Source organism: Littorina saxatilis, linkage group LG8 (genome assembly GCF_037325665.1).
Source record: "Littorina saxatilis isolate snail1 linkage group LG8, US_GU_Lsax_2.0, whole genome shotgun sequence".
NCBI classification, from domain to species: Eukaryota; Metazoa; Mollusca; class Gastropoda; order Littorinimorpha; family Littorinidae; genus Littorina; species Littorina saxatilis.
This window is the reverse complement of record NC_090252.1, coordinates 57,391,432-57,413,931: the sequence shown is the minus strand read 5'-3', so window position 1 is coordinate 57,413,931 and position 22,500 is coordinate 57,391,432. Positions and strand designations below refer to the sequence as shown.

At 40.3% G+C, this 22,500-nt stretch overlaps 1 protein-coding gene and 1 long non-coding RNA gene across 2 annotated transcripts in view; one reads left to right on the top strand and one right to left on the bottom strand.

The window, feature by feature from the left end:
* Nucleotides 1-22,500, top strand: part of LOC138974393 (uncharacterized) — a 270,189-nt gene that overhangs the window by 238,889 nt on the left and 8,800 nt on the right. Inside the window, exon 17 of the mRNA XM_070347110.1 lies at nt 21,165-21,242. Within this exon, the coding sequence (XP_070203211.1) occupies nt 21,165-21,242 (78 nt within the window). The remainder of the gene's footprint in view (nt 1-21,164; nt 21,243-22,500) is intronic.
* Nucleotides 12,734-18,949, bottom strand: LOC138973911 (uncharacterized). Its single transcript, XR_011458215.1, has 6 exons — nt 18,480-18,949; nt 17,894-17,989; nt 17,324-17,418; nt 16,556-16,618; nt 16,119-16,212; nt 12,734-12,886 (listed from the first exon to the last, which is right to left on the bottom strand). It is a non-coding gene; the product is annotated as an uncharacterized lncRNA (long non-coding RNA).

Genomic DNA, 22,500 nt, shown 5'->3' with positions numbered 1-22,500 from the left:
TGCTTTTGCTCTGGGTGTCCAGCGCGGAACAAAACTCGCCTGACATGGGTTTTGGTTTTACTTCTCGTGCCTCAACGACTTGAAGCAGGTTCGGGAAAAGGCATCAGCATAACAGCAAGAAACTATAGAACAAACTTATGATACAGAAAAAACATAACATGATACCATTGCTTATCATTTCTTCAGTTTGATCAGCTTTTTTGCCCAAAAAGCGACAACCCGCACGTATTTCAAGCCGATGCGGGTCACATAATAAACCTTGTCAGATAAAAAAAACATCAATAGATAGACAAATAGGTTAGTGCTCAAAACATCCGTTTCCGGAAATGAGTTTTTTTTTAGAAGACATAGTTTGTAGTTTAGTGCAGACACTTACGTTTGCGTGACACCAAGCCCAGCTCAAAACGGAGTAACAACGAGCCCGGCTGAAATAAGGCGGAACACATTCCCCGGTGTGATGTCGTTGATTGCAGACGACGGTTCCCTTTCCGCATGGAGCCACGGAAATAACCGAACATTGAAAAACCCACGGACATGTATAACGGAGAAAACTCGAGATAACCGGATGTTGAGCATTACGTCAATATGCTAGGAATTATATGACGTATCATGCTTGCCTACGTAGATTGTATGTTCGAAAGTCTGACTTCTGTTGGGAATTCGCGTGGTGAAGACTGCGGTAAATCTGTATATTATGAGTTATTTCTAATATGCTGACTGTTAGCAAATGATAACAAGACATGTCGAGAAAAAAGATATCAAAATGAGCCTTTAGGCGAATTTTGATAGCGTTTTCGAGACATGTCTTGTTATCATTTGCTAACAGTCAGCATATTAGTAATAACGGTTTTATTATCCGTGCGTGGTAACAAACATAATACCCGAAGCGACCCTGCAAGTAAAGTGTCGCCATTTTGGCTTGGTTGGTTACAAGGTAAACAGAGCAAACAAAACAAACATCCAGCACACTTTCAGCTTTCAAGTAATCTTTCCCAAAAAGTTTAATTCACAATGTGTCCCTTCTTTTCTGTGCATAGTATCATAAAAACACTCAACAACAACAAAAAACCAGAACACAGACTCGAAAATGCTAACAAACAGAAAGTCCGAAATTGGAACGGACAGTTCTCGGAAGAGCCATCTCAAATGTTGCACATTTGTGTTGCGCATGCGCAGTTGAATGCGGTTAAATGTCGGTGGAATTGAATGTTGATCGTTGCATGCGAGAGGTCACAGTGATGGAACATTGGCGGATTTGGTCTCGTTGGAGGCATGGCAGGTTCGTATTCCGGGTCGAAAAGAGCTGCTACCTCGTCGTTGCTGAGTTCCACGTCCTGTCGGATCGTCTGCTGGCTTGTGACAGTCGCCGATGCAACGAGACGACCGCGTTCGATTCTGCTTCACGTCGAAGTTTTGGCTGGTTCTCCCCGCGAAGTGTGACTTGGGAGCAGTGCCAACTGCCTATTCTCTGTGAGCTGGGACGACATAGCAGCTGCCATCTCTAGTTTTTTTGGCGGTGGATGTTTTTGGTACGGTTGCAGGGAGTTAGATCTAACAGTTTTGTGACCGGTGACACTGATAATGTCAATTGGACTGAAGTTCTTGTCTGCGAGTAGTGTTGCACCCGTCGCTCGCACGCTGTGGTTTGTGTAGATCTATATCTGCGACAATTGACACAGCTCACTTCTTCATAGTGTGGACGCCCATGGGTCTGCTGTCATACCATGTTTCGTCATCTCCATGGAACGTGTTGACAGGGAATTGCCAAAGATGCTCACACTTTGGATTTAGCAGAGACAGGTACTTGTAGCTGTACACTGACTGGACAGCTGCTGTCCCCAGTCTCTGGCATGACTCCAGTCACAAGTTCTTCGTCTCCAGCTCTGTGATTCTTGGTAAGTTCATCAAACCGTTTGATTACGTATTGTTTCCCTGTTGTTTGATCCATCTTCACTTCGAGGGTGTCTTTCGTCATTTTTTCAAAGTTTTCCAGGCCCCGTCTAAAAAAAATAAAACCGGACATCAAACTGAACCTTGTTCAAAAGGCCAGTGGGGGTGTTGGGAGACATGAATTTTGATGCGTATAGGGTTTTTTTAGATCTTCTTGATTGATGGCAGGTTTGTTTGCCATGTTGCCAAAAGCACATAGGTGTAGTCTGCTACTGACAGCACCAAAAAGAGTTGCTTCCCTTTACTCAGTATTAAACTTACTTGCCATTCTATTTCCCTCCCACCGACAGAATTTGCTTTTTAGCACATTTTACACAGTAAATTGCATGAGAAAAATGTCAAAAAGTGACATTCAGTAGAACAATTCACCCTGATGTTTTTTATATTAATTTTTATTTTGTCGTGGTGATTTTTAATGCGTTATACAAAAAGGGTCCCGCCTTGAACGTTATAACATTTAACAGGTCACCTAGAATCAGTCCTGATTGGTCACATAGCCATAAAGGGCACTAGAATGATAATAAGATAAGATAACAAGGATTGTCTCAGAAGAAACGACTAAATGTTCCAGACCGGTAACTTCATTTCAACATTGCACTATACAATGGACGTTCTATGTGACAGGAGAGTTTGCTGATTTTGTGTTAAACGTTGAAGAGATCGTCTGCTAGAATACGAGATAGGTCGCTTCAGATTGCAGCTTCTGGAAATTTGCAAGGTTTGTTGCCTGTTAAAGAACTGGATTTTACACGTAATGTATGTCCTGTACAGTAAGCAACAACAAAAACACGCACAAAGCAAATGGCATCGTCTGTCGACTTGTCACATACACAAACCTGGCGAGGTATGCGTGTTCTGTATACACGTGGAAGAAACCGGAACCATGGCGTCTTTGTTATTGCCAATATGCTTTTGGATATTGGCAAAAATGGCCGACTTCCGTAGCATTATGCTTTGATGATCGGAAAAGGGATATGTGAGACCATCCAATAATAGCCCCCGAATTCCCCCACGTGTCCATCAGAATAGCTATATATATATGTGGGCGTCTTCAATCTTGGCACGGAGAGTGTGACATTTTGTAATTTAAAGTTGGATTGTCACAAAAATTGGCATAGTAGTCCGTTGTTCTTAATTAAACTGAAACACATACTTTTCAAGAGAAAAAAGCAATATTTTTGGCAGTTAAAAGTCCGTTAAATCTCATTTTTAAGCCGATTTTTGTGAAATGTGAAATTAGTAGGTCTGTTGTTTCTAACTGAATATCATAACATACTTTTCAAGACAAAAACCAAAGTTTTGGCAGTTTGAAAACCCGTTAAACCCCATTTTTTCACCGATATTAGTGAAATTTTGTAGGTAGATCTGTTGTCCCTAACTAAATTTCAATTCAAACTTTTGATGAAGAAAAGTAAACTTTTGTCCGTTAAAAACAGTTAAGGTTTGATATTTTTCTTTGATTTTGACGATGTTTGTTTGATAGGACCACAAATCCTGACTGAATTTAGATATACACCTTTTAACCTTTGCCGTGCTTCCTGGGTTCACCTGTACCCAGAGACACACTAAAATCATTGTAACTCTGGAACCATTAAAGGTATCGTTTTGAAATTTTAAGTATCTCTCACACACCTAATTTGCTCTCTGTCTGCAAATTTTTAGTGTGTACATGACAAAACATTAAAATTAATTGATTATGTTAATTAACATAAACACTACCGATTGCGCGGGTTCACGCAAACCCATACTTTTAAAGAGTAGTAGTGATTGTAACTATTCCTCTGCCGACGGCGCGGGTTCTGCTACACCCATAATTACCAAAGCGGCGGAACAGTGTCTGTCTGCCTGTTTGTCTCCAAGAGACTGTCTGTCTCTCTGTCTGTCTGTCCGTATCTCTCTGTCTATATGTCTGTTGTCAGTTGCTCTGTCTGTCTGTCTATCTGTCTATCCGTCTATCTGACTGTCTGTCTATCTGACTGTCTGTCTCTCTCTCTCTGTCTCTCTCTCTCTCTGTCTCTCTCTCTGTCTCTGTCTCTCTCTGTCTCTCTCTCTCTCTGTGTCTCTCTCTCTGTCTCTCTCTGTCTCTCTCTCTCTCTCTCTCTTAGTCTCTCTCTCTCTCTCTTAGTCTCTCTCTCTGTCTCTCTCTCTTAGTCTCTCTGTCTCTCTTTCTTAGTCTCTCTCTCTCTCTTTCTTAGTCTCTCTCTCTCTCTCTTTCTTAGTCTCTCACTCTCTTTCTTAGTCTCTCTCTCTCTCTTTATTAGTCTCTCTCTCTCTCTTTCTTAGTCTCTCTCTCTTTCTTAGTCTCTCTCTCTTTCTTAGTCTCTCTCTCTCTCTTTCTTAGTCTCTCTCTCTCTCTTTCTTAGTCTCTCTCTCTTTCTTAGTCTCTCTCTCTCTCTCTTTCTTAGTCTCTCTCTCTCTTTCTTAGTCTCTCTCGCTTTCTTAGTCTCTCTCTCTCTCTCTTTCTTAGTATCTCTCTCTCTCTTTCTTAGTCTCTCTCTCTCTCTCTCTCTTTCTTAGTCTCTCTCTCTCTCTCTTTCTTAGTCTCTCTCTCTCTCTCTTTCTTAGTCTCTCTCTCTCTCTTTTTTTGTCTCTCTCTCTCTCTTTTTTAGTCTCTCTCTCTCTCTTTCTTAGTCTCTCTCTCTCTTTCTTAGTCTCTCTCTCTCTCTTTCTTAGTCTCTCTCTCTCTCTTTCTTAGTCTCTCTCTCTCTCTTTCTTAGTCTCTCTCTCTCTCTTTCTTAGTCTCTCTCTTTCTTAGTCTCTCTCTCTCTCTCTTTCTTAGTCTCTCAGTCTCTCTCAGTCTCTCTCAGTCTCTCCCTCCCCCTCTCCCTCCCCCTTTCCCTCCCCTGGAAGAAGTCGGTGAAGGGAGAAACTCGATGCACCCACTGAAGTAGCCCTGTGGGTGTCCCTGAACCCACCCCGTCGTTAGAGAAATAAACGGTAAAAACCCTCTTTCAAATGTATGGGTTCAGACAAACCCGCATCGTCGGGCGTGTGTAGTCAAAAGCGGCATCCGGCAAAGGTTAAGAAGAAAAACAAACTTTTGTCAGTTAAAACCCGTTATATCTCATTTCTGCACCGATTGTGGTCATCAGACGTTGAGGTTAAGCAGACTGATATTTATAGCCTACTCCAACAGGATCAAGCCTGGTACAGGTTCACAGGCCAAATACCTGAGTGTACCGGCTGAATAACAGTGTACGGGCCGAACAGAAATATGTACGGATGACGTCACGACGAAATTACGTATTGTAATGACGTTCAGCGTTCCATTTCGTCATTTTGAAGAATAAATTGCATTGAATTTGCTTGTCAAAACCAGTAGCCATTTGGTGTGTACATCTATTTTGAGTTTTGAACAAAATTCAAACAAGCCTTGCAGCATTTCAATTATATATTTTTTTTATTGATTTTACTGAATTTTAAATCGATTTTGTCATTCAAAATTCACTGTTTGGAGAGTAACATGCTTGTGGTGTGTTCTCAGGAGTGTTTTTTCCAAAGTCAAATGTCTCTTGAATCTTTGGGGTATGGCAACATAATGATTTCATAAGAGACATTCATAGTGTGATTCGACTTGCTATTCACAGCACAAAGAAGCCAGTGAAAATGTGAGTTCTTGAGACCATTTGTTATTGAATATGTTAGTGTATGTGCTTTGCTGGCCTTAGATGATTCTACTCTCATATTTTCTTGAAAAATGGATGTACGCGACCGACTTTTTACCGTGCCTGTTTAGGCGAAATGCCTTGTCATTTATCAACTTTGCTTAGCATCATTTAACTTTCATCCTTTGTGGTATTTTCAACACCTGTATCGCATTTGAAAACTGTGTAATTTTAAAAAACGAGCACTTCAAAGTTGCGTGTTGACCGATGTCACACATTTCGTCGCCATTTTGACTCGCTCATCGGATTACAAAAATATATTATAAATTCACAAGAACAGATGTTTGTAATATTGAGCGTTCATTTTATCAGTAAAATGCCTCAGAAGGCAAATGAATAACATTTGGTTCTGTCATATTTGCAGCAATGTGTCCAAACACATCCCCAAAGTTGTACACCTATCAATTTTTGGTCTGTGCTCAGTATCAGAGACGCCCATATATATATATATATATATATATATATATATATATATATATGTGCACATCCTAGATACTGGGTCACAACTATGGGACATGGACACCAGGAAAAAAAGTAGGACTGAATTGAGTGAAATACTCTTTTTTAAGTGCAAAAGACATGCCTGTATCTTTTTCTGTCAAAGAGAGGACCTTTCATATCGGGGTTTCTTTAGAAATGACAATTAGACACATGCAGTACGCTCTATGTCGTGGGTTACATGGTTTCCACTTTAGGCTTCAATATCCCACAGGAAAGAACTTTAGCTCAGTTATTGCATGTGGCATGTGGACAACATTGATAAATAAATATGCAAACATGAAAGTTTGAAATTACAAGTTTCCATAAGTTAACTAGATCGAAGTAGAAAGTGGAAACCGTAACCCACGCAATTTCCAGGTGCAAAAGTTTTTCTTGTAGGTCAAATGTAGCAACTAGCCTTTTGGGCACCCTTTTGGGTTTTAATACATGATAGAAAGATTTAAGTGAGCAAAAAGTTTTCGATCTGTGCTCACTGGGTTTATGTGTATAGAGATAATACTGTCGTGAGTTACATGGAAACCATAGTTTGTAATGTCTTTTATTTCCAAAGAAAAGAACTAAAACTTGATTATTGCAATTTGCATGTGGACAACATTGATAAATAAATATGCAAACATGAAAGTTTGAAATTACAAGTTTCCATAAGTTAACTAGATCGAAGTAGAAAGTGGAAACCGTAACCCACGCAATGTCCAGGCGCAAAAGTTTTTTTTGTAGGTCAAATGTAGCAACTAGCGTTTTGGGCACCCTTTTGGGTTTTAATACATGATAGAAAGATTTAAGTGAGCAAAAAGTTTTCGATCTGTGCTCACTGGGTTTATGTGTATAGAGATAATACTGTCGTGAGTTTCATGGAAACCATAGTTCGTAATGTCTTTTATTTCCAAAGAAAAGAACTAAAACTTGATTATTGCATGTGAACTACATAGATAAATAACTATGCATACATGAAAGTTTAAAATTTTCAAGTTTCCATAAGCGACAATCCTAAATGAGAGAATTAATCGATTGTCGATCGTGCGTTGCAGAAGAATCGAAAATTTCATAATGGCGCCGATCATGAGAACACATGTGCTGCTCAAACTTTGCACCAAATCAAGCTTTAATCAGCAAAATATCGCAAAATTCGTCGATGAATATATGCTACAATTGTCAAAAAAGATTTTACAGGTCTCAAACAGTGAAGATACAGCGTGGTCTGTCGTGAGTTACGTCTCAAAAACCGGAAACGAATACGATTGGGTGGATAAATTCTCATTGTCTATTCACATGACCGGGTCAAACGTCATGAATGGAACTTTCGACGGTGTTCCCGCGATCTCACAACGCGTGTGTGATAGGCAATGCGGGATTTGTCGTCTGCTGTGGCCATGCTTTCGTGGGTTACAGATGGAAACGAAACAAGGGTGGGGTACATTCAAGCGCGATTATAAGCTGAAATAAATTTGTTTCCTACCGTAGTGCTGTGTTTTGAAAACCTAAATGTTGTTGAAATAAATAAATAATGACTTTGAATAACTTTGAGGTTTCCTTTGTTCAGCAGATCGCATTTTTTGATGAAGTTGAAACCGGAAACGACGGTAACCCACGATTACGTGTTTTCTTTGCTGATCAAACTCCCAGAAGAAGAAAAATAGATGTAATTCTTGAGTGTGTATGTCGAGAATAATCCTTCAGCTGACCCATAAACATCACAATAAAATTCACAGAGCTTTATTCTCCATTATGTACAGCTGCAACACAGACTGGTGTATTTTTGTCCCAGTTTTAGGTGCTGTTTTGGGGGCATTTTGGCTAAAAATTAAATCGTTTAAAACCCACAGCAATGTTTGGAAACCCAAACTTGGTTGTTACAGTAAGTCAAATCCATCCCCTTTGACATCAAAGCATCCCCTTTGTCATCCATTGCTCAGAGATATTGTGACAGTCATTCAAAGTTGACAACCCATAGTATTTCCCAGTATCTAGGACGTGCACATATATATATATATATATATATATATATATATATATCCCATGACCTCCCTTCTTTGTCTCTGTTACTTCAGTGTGGGTATATATGTTGTATTTTTATAGCTCAATAAATACATCATGGACTCCAAAAAATATATGATAGTGCAGATTCCGATTTGGGCAAAGAACTACTTTCCTCCCGACCTTTGACCTCGCGCCGAACAATGTGACACATTTGTATGAAGTTCCAAAATCGTATCGCACGGCTCAGAAAACCATATCAGTTGCACGCAAAATGAATCTCGGAACTGATCTGATGTATGGGATGCAATAACGTTTCAACAAACGTTTCTTTCATTATGAAAGCAATGCAGGTCGAAAAAAACGAACATTCAACTTACAAGATACACAGATGCTAGCGAACGATCGAACCTATTCATTCTCTGTTTGCTATCCGTGTCGCTACCATAGGAATAATCCAAAAAAGAATATGAAACACAACAGAACGAAAATGTGCTCCCTCAATACTGTTTCGAACGTTTTCTCCGTGTCCCTGTCTACTGCAGACCGGTTTACAAGAACATAGTACTCTGTTACACACAGTACGAAACACTGCCATGAAAACCATAACAAAAGAGTAGTCTCCCTTGCACCCGGACAGCACACAGATAAAAACTAGAGTTTAAGCTGGCACAACCTTAATCCAATCAGAAATATGCTTAAAGGTAGATTGTACTACACTCTTAATTGCTTTGCTGCTAAAGAGTTCTATCCGCAGTTTTATTAACCCGTGCATAACACTAGTTTCAACAGTCGAACACTATCACAATGCCAATGGCTGCAAAGCAAAACAAAAAAAACGAGTACCCTCCCTTGCATCGTAGCAGACGACTGTTTATCTGGCATCAAAGAAACGTCCAAAAAGATGTCAAAACAAATCCTGTCTCCCATTAAGGTGAACGACATAGTAAAGATCAACGGAGGTGAGGAAGGGGTAGTTAAGAGTGTTTCAAGGCCACTTGGCTTCGCTATACTGGATGTGGTGACCCCAAACGGCACCAGACGCAAAATCCACAGAATAAATGTACAAAAACTGGCAAGTCTGCCATCAAACCCTGACATTGACCACATTCTGATGCCCCAAAATGTGCTCGAAGAACTTGACATGGACTTTCCAGAAACTGACAACTCCGAAAACACAAAATCAACGCCAAAAGTAAAAAAACGCTTTGCTGAAACAGAAATACCAGACATACCGACGTTTATTGCTCAAAACACCAGCCAAAACACACTCAAGAAAACTGCCCATGATGTTAAGCTGCTAAAAACCTTCATTCAAGAAAAGTTGCCGAACACAGAGCTCGAAATTCACCAATTGACGCCATCCTCCCTCAATGAAATTCTTTCAAACTACTTCATCGCACTGAAAAAAGCTGACGGGACAGATTATGAAGCAACGTCGATGCGAAGTTTCTGGGGAAGCATTCACAGACACCTTAAAAGCAAATCGTACCCCCATGACATCAATCGTTCCCCTTCTTTCCAGCAAGCCCAACAGACCTTAAATGCCAAACTAAAAGCGCTAAAAAATGCAGGCAAGGGGAACATGCAATACAGTGCTGAAGCTCTCACGGAAGAGGAAATAAACACTCTCTACAAAAGAAACCAACTGGGCCAAACTACTGCAGAATCTCTCCTGAACACCATGTGGTGGAATAACTGCATACACTTTGGTCTAAGGGCAGTTACCGACCACCATCAGATGAAATGGGGAGATGTCACTCTTGGAAAAGATTCATCTGGCAAGGAGTACTTGAGGTAAAATGATTTGTATTATAACAACGAAAGATATTTAGTTATGCAGATCAAAATAACAAGCGCAGCATGAATGAAACTTCCAAGCCCAAACAAATTCTGATCACATAATCACAGCTAACATTATATGGGATATGTATGCATAAGAAATAAGAGCACAACAGCAGGCTTGTATTTTTCCCAAATAATAAATGCCTATGATAATTATTGATTGTACCTATATAGCAAGACCTTACAAGCAGTTGGCTTTATGGTATTTCACAATCATACTTCTCCCAATTACTCGCCGCAAAATAATGGGTAACTGGATTAAACTATAGTGCAATAATATTATAATTCAAAAGTACCACACAGAGAAAAATTGATAGCAACCCTGAAATTTCATGCTAACACTAACAGCATGCAACATAAAACAAATATCAACATTTTTAAAGGTTTAGTAGAAAAGGGACAAACAATTACTGACTAATGTTTCAGTTACAACGAAAGATCCACAAAGACCAGGACAGGGGAACATGTCACAAACATCAGAGCTGTACGACCAACAGTGTGGGCAACACCCCAAGATCCGACAAGATGCCCAGTGGCAACTTACAGGCTGTATGCTGAATATCGCCCAAAAGACTACTCAGGAGAAGACGACCCTTTCTACATCGCGACCACAACTGTCCCCAACCCCAAACCAGGCACAACATGGTTAAAAAAAACAGAGAGTTGGCGTCAACAAGTTGGCGACTTTAATGAAAAATATGGCAATCAAAGCAGGTCTGACCCAAAACAAAAGAATAACCAACCACAGCGCAAGGAAAACCATGGTGCAAACATTGGTCAACAAGCAATTTGCCCCCACAGAAATAATGCAATTAACCGGCCATAAGAATGTGCAGTCCATCAACACATACTCAAAAATGTCAGAAGAAACGCACAAAAAAATGAGCACAGCACTGGCTGAATCTCAATCTACACCACAGCAATCAGTCACCTCATCAACACACCTGCAATCAACAACTGCAGACATTCCAACAAGCAGCATGCACACATACATGCATCAAGAACACACAAGAACAGCCACAATGCAAAATTCATGCAGCCACCAGCCAACCCTTCCATTCCCTTTTTTCGGAGGCTCTGTGTCCAACTGCACCATCAACATTAACGTCAACCCACCACAATCAAATTCCACAGCTACAGTCTCACTCTCAGTCACCGACACACAGAGTGAAACTGTTAAGGCTGTTCTTAACCAGACGAACCATTGGTTCGCCGAACTAAGGTTCGCGAACCATGGTTTGTGTCTTAACTGGGTGAACTTGTTCGGCAAACTCAAGGACTAGTTCGTCCAGTTAAGACACGAAACCTGGATCGCCGACAAACGAGGGGAGCTCACTCCGAGTCGACAATAAAAGCAAGTAAGTTATTCCCCTTCCAAAAATGGCTGCCTCCAAGACGAAATCACCGATTGAGTGGTAACTCCGTGCTGGTTGTCGATTTGGGTCTCTCCTTCCCACTTGATCATGGTGCACGAAGCCTGGTAATCTTGCACTTTAGTGTGTTAAATTCATAGCTCAGAATCGAGTGGCATACTTTACTTATTTTAGATCCAAGTACCTGTAATCAAGCCCAAGAACATTTATCATGAAATTAATTGACGGATTAAGCTAACCTAAGCATACTTAATTAATTTGGCTGTTTGATCGGCGAAAATGGCGTAGGTTGTCAACCAAGGGACTTCAATTACACGACAAAGTTGCCTCCCCTGTCCGCTGACACGGATAATTCCTTCTTTGACGCATGTAATTTGTAAACAAAATGCATTCGTACCAGAGTACGCTATGATTCGTACAGTTCATCGGAGTTCATTCCGTGACTTTAAAGGGATCTAAAAGACTTGTTATGATTACAAGTGCAGGTTCTCCAAATTTGGAGGCTTGAATGCCTCTGAATTATGAGCTATGAATTTAACACATTAAAGTTCAAGATTACCCGAAGCCTTCTATGTCAGTTACCCTCCTGGGTTAAAGGTTATAAATTGATTCGAGAAAATAACATGACTGGTATGGACTGATCATTGTGTCTACCGTGGAGCCATCGGGGTTCTATGGGAAATGCTACACAAAAAAACTTGCCTGTGAAAAGGGAAAGACGGTGACCAAAAATAAATGATGATAGCGATATTTCTAAAATTTTGTGGATCAGCAGATTCGAGAAGCATACATGATGTTTACCAAAGTGTGTGTGCGTGTCTGTCTGTCCACGTGTGTGTTTGAGCTCTTTTCGGTACAGAATATGAGTTTGGGGATTGAGTGAAGAGGGAGACCTAAAAAAAAAACCTACTCGGGATTTTGGTTCTTTTTATCACAATTCAGTCTGTTTTAATTTTCAAGTTATATCAGACATTTTCTATTTGCACTGATACACTGGAATCCCTTGTGGATGTATTGCTTTAAGGGTCTACAAATAGTACTACTGAACCAAAATCATCCTGTTTCTTTACGTTTTGAGCAATTCAATTGGTCTTGGTTTTTGTTTTTTTTTAAATTTGATTCCTCTTCATTCTTCTCAAAAAAAAGCTTTCATTGCGATAAACAAAACATTACTGGATAGACGTTTTCTTGGAGAACGCCTGTATTAGCAAGCATTTAAAGTAGGAGGACGATATGGAACGTACGATAAAAGGATGTGCTTTAGCTTTCTGTCTCATCATTTATAAATGTTGCCCTTCAATCACACACACACACACACACACACACACACACACACACACACACACACACACACACACACACACACTTTTGATCCAGCTCCAACCATATTTCATAAGGCTTTATTCAGGGTTGTCTCTTGTTCTTAAACATCCGATTTATGAACATGAACCGATATGAACATCAATGTCAGCCGCCTTTTTATTATGAAATAATGTTCATTTGTGTTCCAAACACTTCCGAAGAATACTTGTTGGTGTGTCTTCAGTCGCCCTGACATCATCACAACTCGACCCTGTCCTGCAAAAATACAAATATATACAGGGTGACACCCAAACATTCAACCCAAACAAATGCTTATTTCTTTTACATCTGTTGACCGAATTAGTTATCTTTCTTTTTTTTCTTTTTTTTTGTGTGGTCCCTGTCCTGTCCTGTCTTGTCTTGTCATGCCTTGTCTTGTCTTGTCATCCCTCTATTGGCCTACTGGCAACCTTTTCCTAACTTGTCTTGTCTTGCAATGTCTTGTCTTGTCTTGTATTGTATATACATTTAGCATACATTTGGGTAAAGGTTTGCGAACAGATAAGGGGTGTAAGAGAGAGAGAGAGAGACAGAGACAGAGAGAGAGAGACAGAGATGGTGGTGGTCTATGTTACATTACACAGGTCAACACAGTTGCAAGTTCATAGGTTAAAGGCTGCCCTTTTCGTAGCGTTCATTAATTAATTCCTATTGTTTACATGTGCCAATAATGTTATAAAACTGTACCTAAGGGGATATAATAACGATTGGCTGTAGCTTTCGAAAACAGAAAAAAATATTTCAGTATTGCAAAGTGGTGTTGATAGTGTCGAATGTAAACAGAACAATCTCAAAGTGAAAGTGGATGTTTTCCGGAAATTGCGAAGTTAACAAGAATACAGAAAAGCGCGCTTTCCTGCTTAGCACAATCCGCTACCGCGCTAATCTGGCGTGTCAATATCACTACGTTTTGCACGTGGAAGGTGAGCGATTTCCTTCACGCGGGGATTGACGAAGCTGTACTGTCTGTGTTGACGGTCTAAAAATAGCCCAAGCCCTGGAGAACTGTTTCTAAAGATAGCAATAAACTTTATTAAGAATTGATTATTTCTTGTAATTGGTAAGGACTTCAAACCTAAAACTTTGCAGGAAGCTTAATTTATACATCCCCGCAACGATGGGAAAAGCCCTGGAAGTAAGTAAACTAATTAAATAGGACTTTGTCAGCCTTTAAATGAGGAGTTATTGTGTATAGTGAGGAAATAATTTTCTGATGTATTTTTAATTCATTATTGATGTTTTATGCAAAACGTACGGTCAATATTGAAAGTTTAAAAAAAGTACTGCCCTCACAGTAATACGAAGGCGGGATCACAGCTGGATAAGACAAGGTACGGCAATTTCGACCCGGAGGTCTCTTTCAGGGCGCACAGAGGATGAGACAACACAGGAGAAGAAAAAAAACCCACAGATAATAGCACACGGAAGGAACGATTACAGCAGTTATAATTAAATTACTTTGTGGGTCAGGGTTTTTTAGGAGTACAGGGGAAACCCCTTTTAAGACCTTAAAAAATGTGAGAAAATCAAGTCTAAAAATGGGGGTAATTTACAGAGGTTATGAACAGAACATCTTCTTCTTCTTCAGCGTTCCAGAAATTCTGGTGACGTGTGAGCTTGTTTGCCCATTTGGGTTCCCCACACTATACTCTGAGAGCATAGTCAGCTTCACTCCGCTTTCGTTGAGTAGGCATGCTGGGTATTTTCGTGTTTCCATAACCCACCGAACTCCGACATGGTTTACATGATCTTTTCCGTGCGCACTTGGTCTTGTGCTTGCGTGTACACACGAAGGGGATTAAGTCACTAAGCAGGTATGCACATAAGTTGACCTGGGAGATCGGAAAAATCTCCACTCGTAACCCACCAGGCGGCAGCGACCGGGATTCGAACTCACGACCTCCCGATTAGGAGGCCGACGTCTTACCACTGCGCGCCACTTCACCCGTCACAGAACATCTAAAGAAGCAAGATCTTAAAAAGGAGGAAGTCTGAAATGAATGGGTCTGAAAGGGGGGTTCCACTGTGGAAAAGTACCTGTCAGTTTACCTGTATGTATTAGGACTGGGTGGCCGAGTGGTAACGCACTTGCGCTCGGAAGCGAGAGGTTGCGAGTTCGACCCTGGGTCAGGGCGTTAGCAATTTTCTCCCCCCTTTCCTAACCTAGGTGGTGCGTTCAAGTGCTAGTCTTTCGGATGAGACGAAAAACCGAGGTCCCTTCCGTGTACACTACATTGGGGTGTGCACGTTAAAGATCCCACGATTGACAAAAGGGTTTTTCCTGGCAAAATTGTATAGGCATAGATAAAAATGTCCACCAAAATACCCGTGTGACTTGGAATAATAGGCCGTGAAAAGTAGGATATGCGCCGAAATGGCTGCGATCTGCTGGCCGATGTGAATGCGTGATGTATTGTGTAAAAAAATTCCATCTCACACGGCATAAATAAATCCCTGCGCCTTGAATATGTGCGCGATATAATTTGCATAAAAATAAAAAAAAATAAAAAAATAAAAATCCCTGCGCTTAGAACTGTACCCACGGAATACGCGCGATATAAGCCTAATATTGATTGATTGAATAAGACCACCCCTGACATGCGGCACATACCAAATATCTACAAGTGCTTTGTGTGAACAGTAAAAAAAAATGTTTTCCTTTTTGCGAATTCATTTCATTAAACACAACAACAACAAAAGTCATCAAATTCCAGCTGAGCAGAACGGCTTTCACAATTATGACTGGGCCTTTAAAGGCATGTTCCTCGCCATATTACCCAGCATATTACGACACCACATGTTTGACTAGGTTTTTTTACATGGGAACAACAAGACTATACAGGATGGTAAAAAAACCTCCCTATTTTCTTTTTAATCACATTTTTGACTGCGAAAAAAAAAGAGATCAAAAAGGAAATAGGGCGCTTTTTTTAGACACCCCTTTTTACGTCCAGCTTCTTTTGGTGGAGATTCAAGTTACAGACACATGTGAAATTCATTAAGCAAAAAGGTTCCCACTATGCACTGCCACAGAACACAACCAGGTTATTAATGTGCGGTACAGTGTATAATTATGTTTAAGTAAAAGGATGCCCTTCTTTCGTTTAATTGGAGCATCTATGATGTCTGACATTTTGGTTCTAACGGTAAGGAACGTATGTTTAGGCTCTAATAAGGACAGTTTGTCTTGTCAAAAGCCTCATGCATATTCCTTCCTCCCCATGCAAGACTTTCTTTTATTTGAATATCTGCCTTTATAGAACAAAAATCAAATAAAAAGGTCGCACTCTGCGCATAGCGACAAAAATCGCAATTTTACCAAGAAAACCTCACACTCTTTATGTGGAGAAAGACCCTGACTGTTGCAGTATGTTATGCATTTGACAACATCTGAAATTGTGTACTTGAATTCTACAGTTTGATCAGTTCTGTGTGTTTAAAAAGTTACCTTGATCATTCTGACATGCTCTTGCTCAAATCACATCCCAGACAATATTGTAGACTCCATTGATAGACGCTGTGGTGCATGGGAGAACTGCATTCTGAGGAAACGAAAAAAAATATACACTGAGGAAAAACAGTCACAACAACATTTGCAGCAGCAACAGGCTATATAATTTTATTCAAAGAACACTTAAATAAGGTAAAATGAAAATCAGTGTTGTGTCAGTAAATTTGATTTGGGGGAGATGGAAGGATTGGGGTGGGGGTTTAGAGGCGGGGATAGAAGGATAGCTGGGAACCGAGGAAGGTGGGGTGGCTAACACAGTTTGATCATGTAATGACTGGTACAATGTTTAATATATATCTAAAAAGGCAGCAACTCTGTAATGCATTATGTGAACCAACTTCTCCATAAACTAAATAAAGATAAGTAAAAGTTACCTCTTTCATTCTGGAATCTGTTTGGTCCCATCACAGCTCAGACGCAGACTCAATGGACAGATACTGTAATGATGAAAAAAACACCAGCATTTTAAGGGAGAACAAGAATTATGCAGAGAGGAAAAACAGTAATGAGTAAGAACAACAGCAGCAGCAGCAGCAGACTCAATACTCTTACTCTACATAACACTCTCACTGAATGACTGATTCAGTAACTAAATCCCAGTGAAGTGCAAGTGATCAAAATTACTGATGTAAAAACAGAGAGAGAGAGAGAGAGAGAGAGAGAGAGAGACAGAGACAGAGACAGAGACAGAGAGACAGACAGAGAGACAGACAGAGAGACAGACAGAGAGAGACAGAGAGAGAGACAGACAGACACAGACAGACAGACAGACAGGCAGAGACAATGCGAATGTGTGTGTGTGTGTGTGTGTGTGTGTGTGTGTGTGTGTGTGTGTGTGTGTGTGTGTGTGTGTACATGGGAATTGCAGTGCCATTGAAAACAAACACTTGCTTCATTTAAATATCAACAGTTATACAACATAAGAGGCACTAGAAAAGTTGTACATGAAAATAAATGTTGCTCTTGCTGATGGAAAAAGAGCAGGGGGAGAGAGTCGATGTTGCTTGCACTTGCAGATAATTATGCACTAACATCCAGCTGTTTTTCTGGGTGTACTGTAACCCTGTAATGTTTAAGCAGAAATTTGTGTGGATCACGTTATGCTTCTGCTTTTAGATCAGTTTGAGTATTTGCAATATTACCTGGATCATTGCGGCATCCTCTTGATCACATCACATTTGAGACTTTGACCTATATAGACTCCATGGGCAGACGCTGAAGTTATTACAAGGGCATTCTGAAAAATGACAATACAAATGCAGAGATGTAGAACTTTACATTACACTTACAGAAGCAACAACCAGAGAGCTGATTTATACAGGTAGAGAGAGAGAGAGAAAGAGAAGAAGAAGTAAAAGAAAAAAGAGAGCATAGAAAGAGAGAGGGGGTGGGGGATGGGGCAAAGGGAGTGTGTAATGTGACGTGAGGAAGGGGAAGAGCAATGGAAAATGAAACTCTCAGTACTTTTAATTTATATTAACAGTTATGGAACTATTTGAGCACTCCCCATAACCACAAACAAGGTACAGACGGCAACATATGTTGCACGGAAGGGTGGGGGTAGTTGGACTGGAGAGTGTTGTTATGGGTTTAGGGTGGTGCTGGGGCGGAGTGTGTATGTAACTTGATAATAATAAGCATAATCAGTTAGAGCTAACAACTATCTTGATCTTCACAGACATAAATTGCACAATGATTTCACCAGCATGTACCTTTATTTTTGCCCTTGAGTTAGGTGGAAGACAATGTTGAGTGGTGAACGCAAGTTGTATTGATCACTGGGTCATCCTGCGGTCCGGGCCATTGATCTGCACATTGCACCAGCACAAACAAACACAATGTTATGATCTCAATCAGCCTGCATGGTCAATCATGAATCTAAGAACACAAACACTGTCCAGATCTATTAATTGAAAACAAGATCATCATTACTTGGGAAATTCAATGAAAATCTAGCAGTCAACGAAGCAGATAGATCTGTCCTTGCGATTGTTGTTGCAAGCAGATAAATGTGTGAACTTCCTTATCTCAACGTTATCATTCAACATATTGATATTTTGCCTGATGGATGTTGTGCCGATGAGATAAACAAACAATCAAAATCAAAGTCATAAACTTTTGAAGAAAAAAATTAAACAAATTGAGCAGAAAGAATCTAGCTTACTGCTGTGCCGATTTCGACAAAATCAATGCGTTTACATGCCGAAGTCATTCCTGCTTTTATTCATATCATACTAGATGATCCTAATGCACAACAATACGAAAACGAGCTCAGCGAAATGAGTAACACTGCCTCACCTGCACTAACACAATGCTGCAGAAGCGAAGGTCGTCTACGACTGGAAATTTCGAAGTCGAACAGCGGCGTTTTTTCACTCTCAGCGGTTGTCTTGCTCGGAAAAGTGAAAAGCTTAACTTGAAATCGAACGGAAGTCACCATTCTACCCTTTCGTTCAAGCGTTGTTTTTATAAAATCTCAGAAAATGTCATTTTGACTTGGGTGATTTCGTCCGCCATTGAGATTCAGTTTTTCAATAATTTGTCTTCCTCCTTGGCAGAAGAGTCAAAGGTTCGGCCCGATCTTCAAGGTTTCCAAGACATGACTTGCAAACCCCGAACCTAGTTCGCCGAACCCCCCAAACCTAGTTCGAAAACTCAGGTTCGTCTGGTTAAGAACCAAGACAAGTTCGCCGAACCAGTCTTGAGGTTCGCCGAACCCCACGAACCTAGTTCGCGAACCAAAGGTTCGTCTGGTTAAGAACAGCCTTTAAGCAAGCAGCCCCTGCCAAGCGTCCTCGACGCAAATAAACTTAATCAATTTCAATCCCCGTGATCTTTAGTTCTAAAACTTGATTCAGTTAGTGCATCAAACAGTCTTTTTCGCAGTAGCCTTGCTTTTAGTAAGTTTTACTCAATTTTAAGCAATAATTCTGCATCTTGTGAAATATTGAACATGCAACAACAAAGAAACCACTTCCATGGCTCAGGCACTATTACCTTTTTAATGTTTATTCAGTTTATTTAGTGTTTTACTTTGATAGTAAGTTTATATGTGGTGATGTTCACTTCCCTTCAAACATGTTGCTACTATTTGCTATTTTCAGCAGACATATCATATGTGCATCTGTTTTCAGCAAAGTTTGCATTGCTGAGTTGGTTGATTTCTTACCCACAAGTACATTGTTATTTGTTAATGTTATTTTCATTGCAAACTATCACTAGCTGACCGGCACGGTTGGCCTAGTGGTAAGGCGTCCGCCCCGTGATCGGGAGGTCGTGGGTTCGAACCCCGGCCGGGTCATACCAAAGACTTTAAAATTGGCAATCTAGTGGCTGCTCCGCCTGGCGTCTGGCATTTTGGGGTTAGTGCTAGGACTGGTTGGTCCGGTGTCAGAATAATGTGACTGGGTGAGACATGAAGCCTGTGCTGCGACTTCTGTCTTGTGTGTGAGCCACGTTATATGTCAAAGCAGCACCGCCCTGATATGGCCCTTTGTGGTCGGCTGGGCGTTAAGCAAACAAACAAACAAACAAACAAACAACTCACTAGCTGTCAGACTCTATTGATACAAATTATGCACATTTATGGGCGCAGAGCCACAATGAAATGTGTGAAAATTGCTTCTGTATTGCATTCAAAAAACCTTTAGATTCAAACAAATGTGTTCCAACAACATGTATCAACAATTATTTTGTTGTTATTATCCTGAAAAAAGAAAAAAAAGCTTATCTGTCATCTTATCAGACCTTCGAGTGGTGTGTGTGTGAGACTGAGACTGAGAGTGAGAGTCTGTCAGCAGTGTGTTTGGTGCGCCTCTTCAGTTCGTCTGGCAGTGTCGGTGTGGGAACTGACAGAAGCTAGGGAGCACAGATAATAAAAGCCCTGTCACTTAGACCAATCACACAATCAATACACATTTGGCTCATGTTTTAAATGAGAGTTTCGAGTTTGTTAGTCAAACTCAAAGCAACAACACATGGTGACATGCGTAGCGGGACCGAGAAGCGTCCTTACCTGGTTTGGCTTCGCTTCGTCAAACATCGGCTGTTTCACGTATTTTGCGAGCAAGTCTACTCTTTTGCCTGGCTCTGCAGTAAGTCCACATTGGCGATGAAGGTATCCAAGAACTTAACATGTGTGTATTTTTCCGTAATCCAGTCATATTCCTTCAAAATGCAATCAATCGGCGGTGACAGACTTGGTGTCATCAATTCGCGACTTCACCAACTTGGTCCCGTTTTCCTCACACCCATACCAGTTTAGGTTCATCCATGCAAACACACTCGCAAAACAGTTTATCACGTAGATACATTTCAAATAGGGAGCAAATGGTTAAATCTAAACCTACATATTTGTTCCCTAAAATTTGCTTCCCTGTCAATAAGCCTAATTGTATAATAATACGTTCGAGAAAAACAACGTAGAATCGATTCTGAATCGAGTAAGCCAAATGGGTGCCAAACCGGTTTCGCCCGTTCTGCCGACCTGAAACGCAAAACAAAAGAATTGTGCGCTTCAACTAAATTGATTTCTATACGACTTCATTACTTTCTTGCAACTTATGAACCTTTACTTAAAGCTTTTAAATGGTCTGAAAGTAGTGTTACCGCGTACTTATCGATGCACTCATTCGTTTTATTTTTTCAGCGACGGTCACTTAGTTTGAGATTGCAAAAGGGCCAAGTCTCGCTGGCACCACTGTTTTACATTCAAAAGATCTCAACAGTGCTGCTAGTAGTCTACACTTTGTGTTTGATGGTAGAATGGGATATACAGGTTACCACACTCGTGGTTTTTTATATGGCTTGTATTTCAGTCAAGACCCAGCGGGAATATCAATCGAGATCCACTCGAGAGGCTCGTGTATCCCGATGATATTCATCCGCTGGGTCTTGACTGAAATACAAGCCATATAAAAAACCACTCGTGTTGTAACCTATACATATATATATGTTGCAACTTCTTCGTGTTTTGTTGTTCAGGACTGGAGGTGGGAGATAACTGTTCGAATGATCCACGGCTATGCAAGTCTGGGGCGACGTGTGATGCTGGTGTTTGCAGTGAGTACCTTTAGTCTTTTTGTTGGATTTTATTTTGAGTCTGAAACTATAATTACTTTTTTATTTCTTTTGAAGCATAAGTGTTGACCCCCCTTATTTATCAGGTGATATGCCTCGTACACAATGGGTGGAATCAGCCTTGAAAGTACTGAAGCTGACAAGAATTTAGGACTAATAGAAGATGGCGGATCAAGTTGTGAGGCTCACATTCAAATGTAGTCAAAAGAGCAAACGCAATGTCGTGTATAATTTTGCATAATATAAAAAAAAATTAAAACAAAAGTCATAATGGTTTCTCTTTTTAGGTCATTTATTAAGACTTTTCCTAGAATACGGAAATGTGTTGTGGTCTCTTAAATTTAGCAAGACATGAAGATGATGAACGCTGAGCACTTACAAACAAATCCGAACAAGTGAAATGACTACATCTAGTCAATCTGTCAAACTCACAGAATAGAATCGAACACACTGGTTTTTGTGTGTGAAATTGAACACACTGCATGGCGGAAAACGCAGAAAAAGAAGAAAATGAACACACTGCATAGTTTATAACCAAGACAGGACAGCTGTGTCGATTCCCCACGGCATGCAAAACCTACAGACAATGACAAGCCAGTATAGCGCAGTAGCAATTTTCAAGCGTTTCTCTATTCTTGTTAGCGTAATGAGTTTAATTGTAACCCAATCATAACACATCTATATACTTTTCGAATCAGGAAAAGATAAAAAAATAAGATGTAATCATTTTTGATCGATAACTAACATTTTGATTTTAATAAAGATTATTGAGATTTTTGACTCACATGCGAAGCAAAAGTGAGTCTATGTACTCACCCGAGTCGTCCGTCTGTCCGTCCCCCCCGTCCGTCCGGAAAACTTTAACGTTGGATATTTCTTGGACACTATTCAGTCTATCAGTACCAAATTTGGCAAGATGGTGTATGATGACAAAGCCCCAAAAAACATACATAGCATCTTGACCTTGCTTCAAGGTCAAGGTCGCAGGGGCCATAAATGTTGTCTAAAAAACAGCTATTTTTCACATTTTTCCCATTTTCTCTAAATTTTGGAGATTCAATACCTCACCTATATATGATATATAGGGCAAAATAAGCCCCATCTTTTGATACCAGTTTGGTTTACCTTGCTTCAAGGTCAAGGTCACAGGAGCTCTTCAAAGTTGGATTGTATACATATTTTGAAGTGACCTTGACCCTGAACTATGGAAGATAACTGTTTCAAACTTAAAAATTATGTG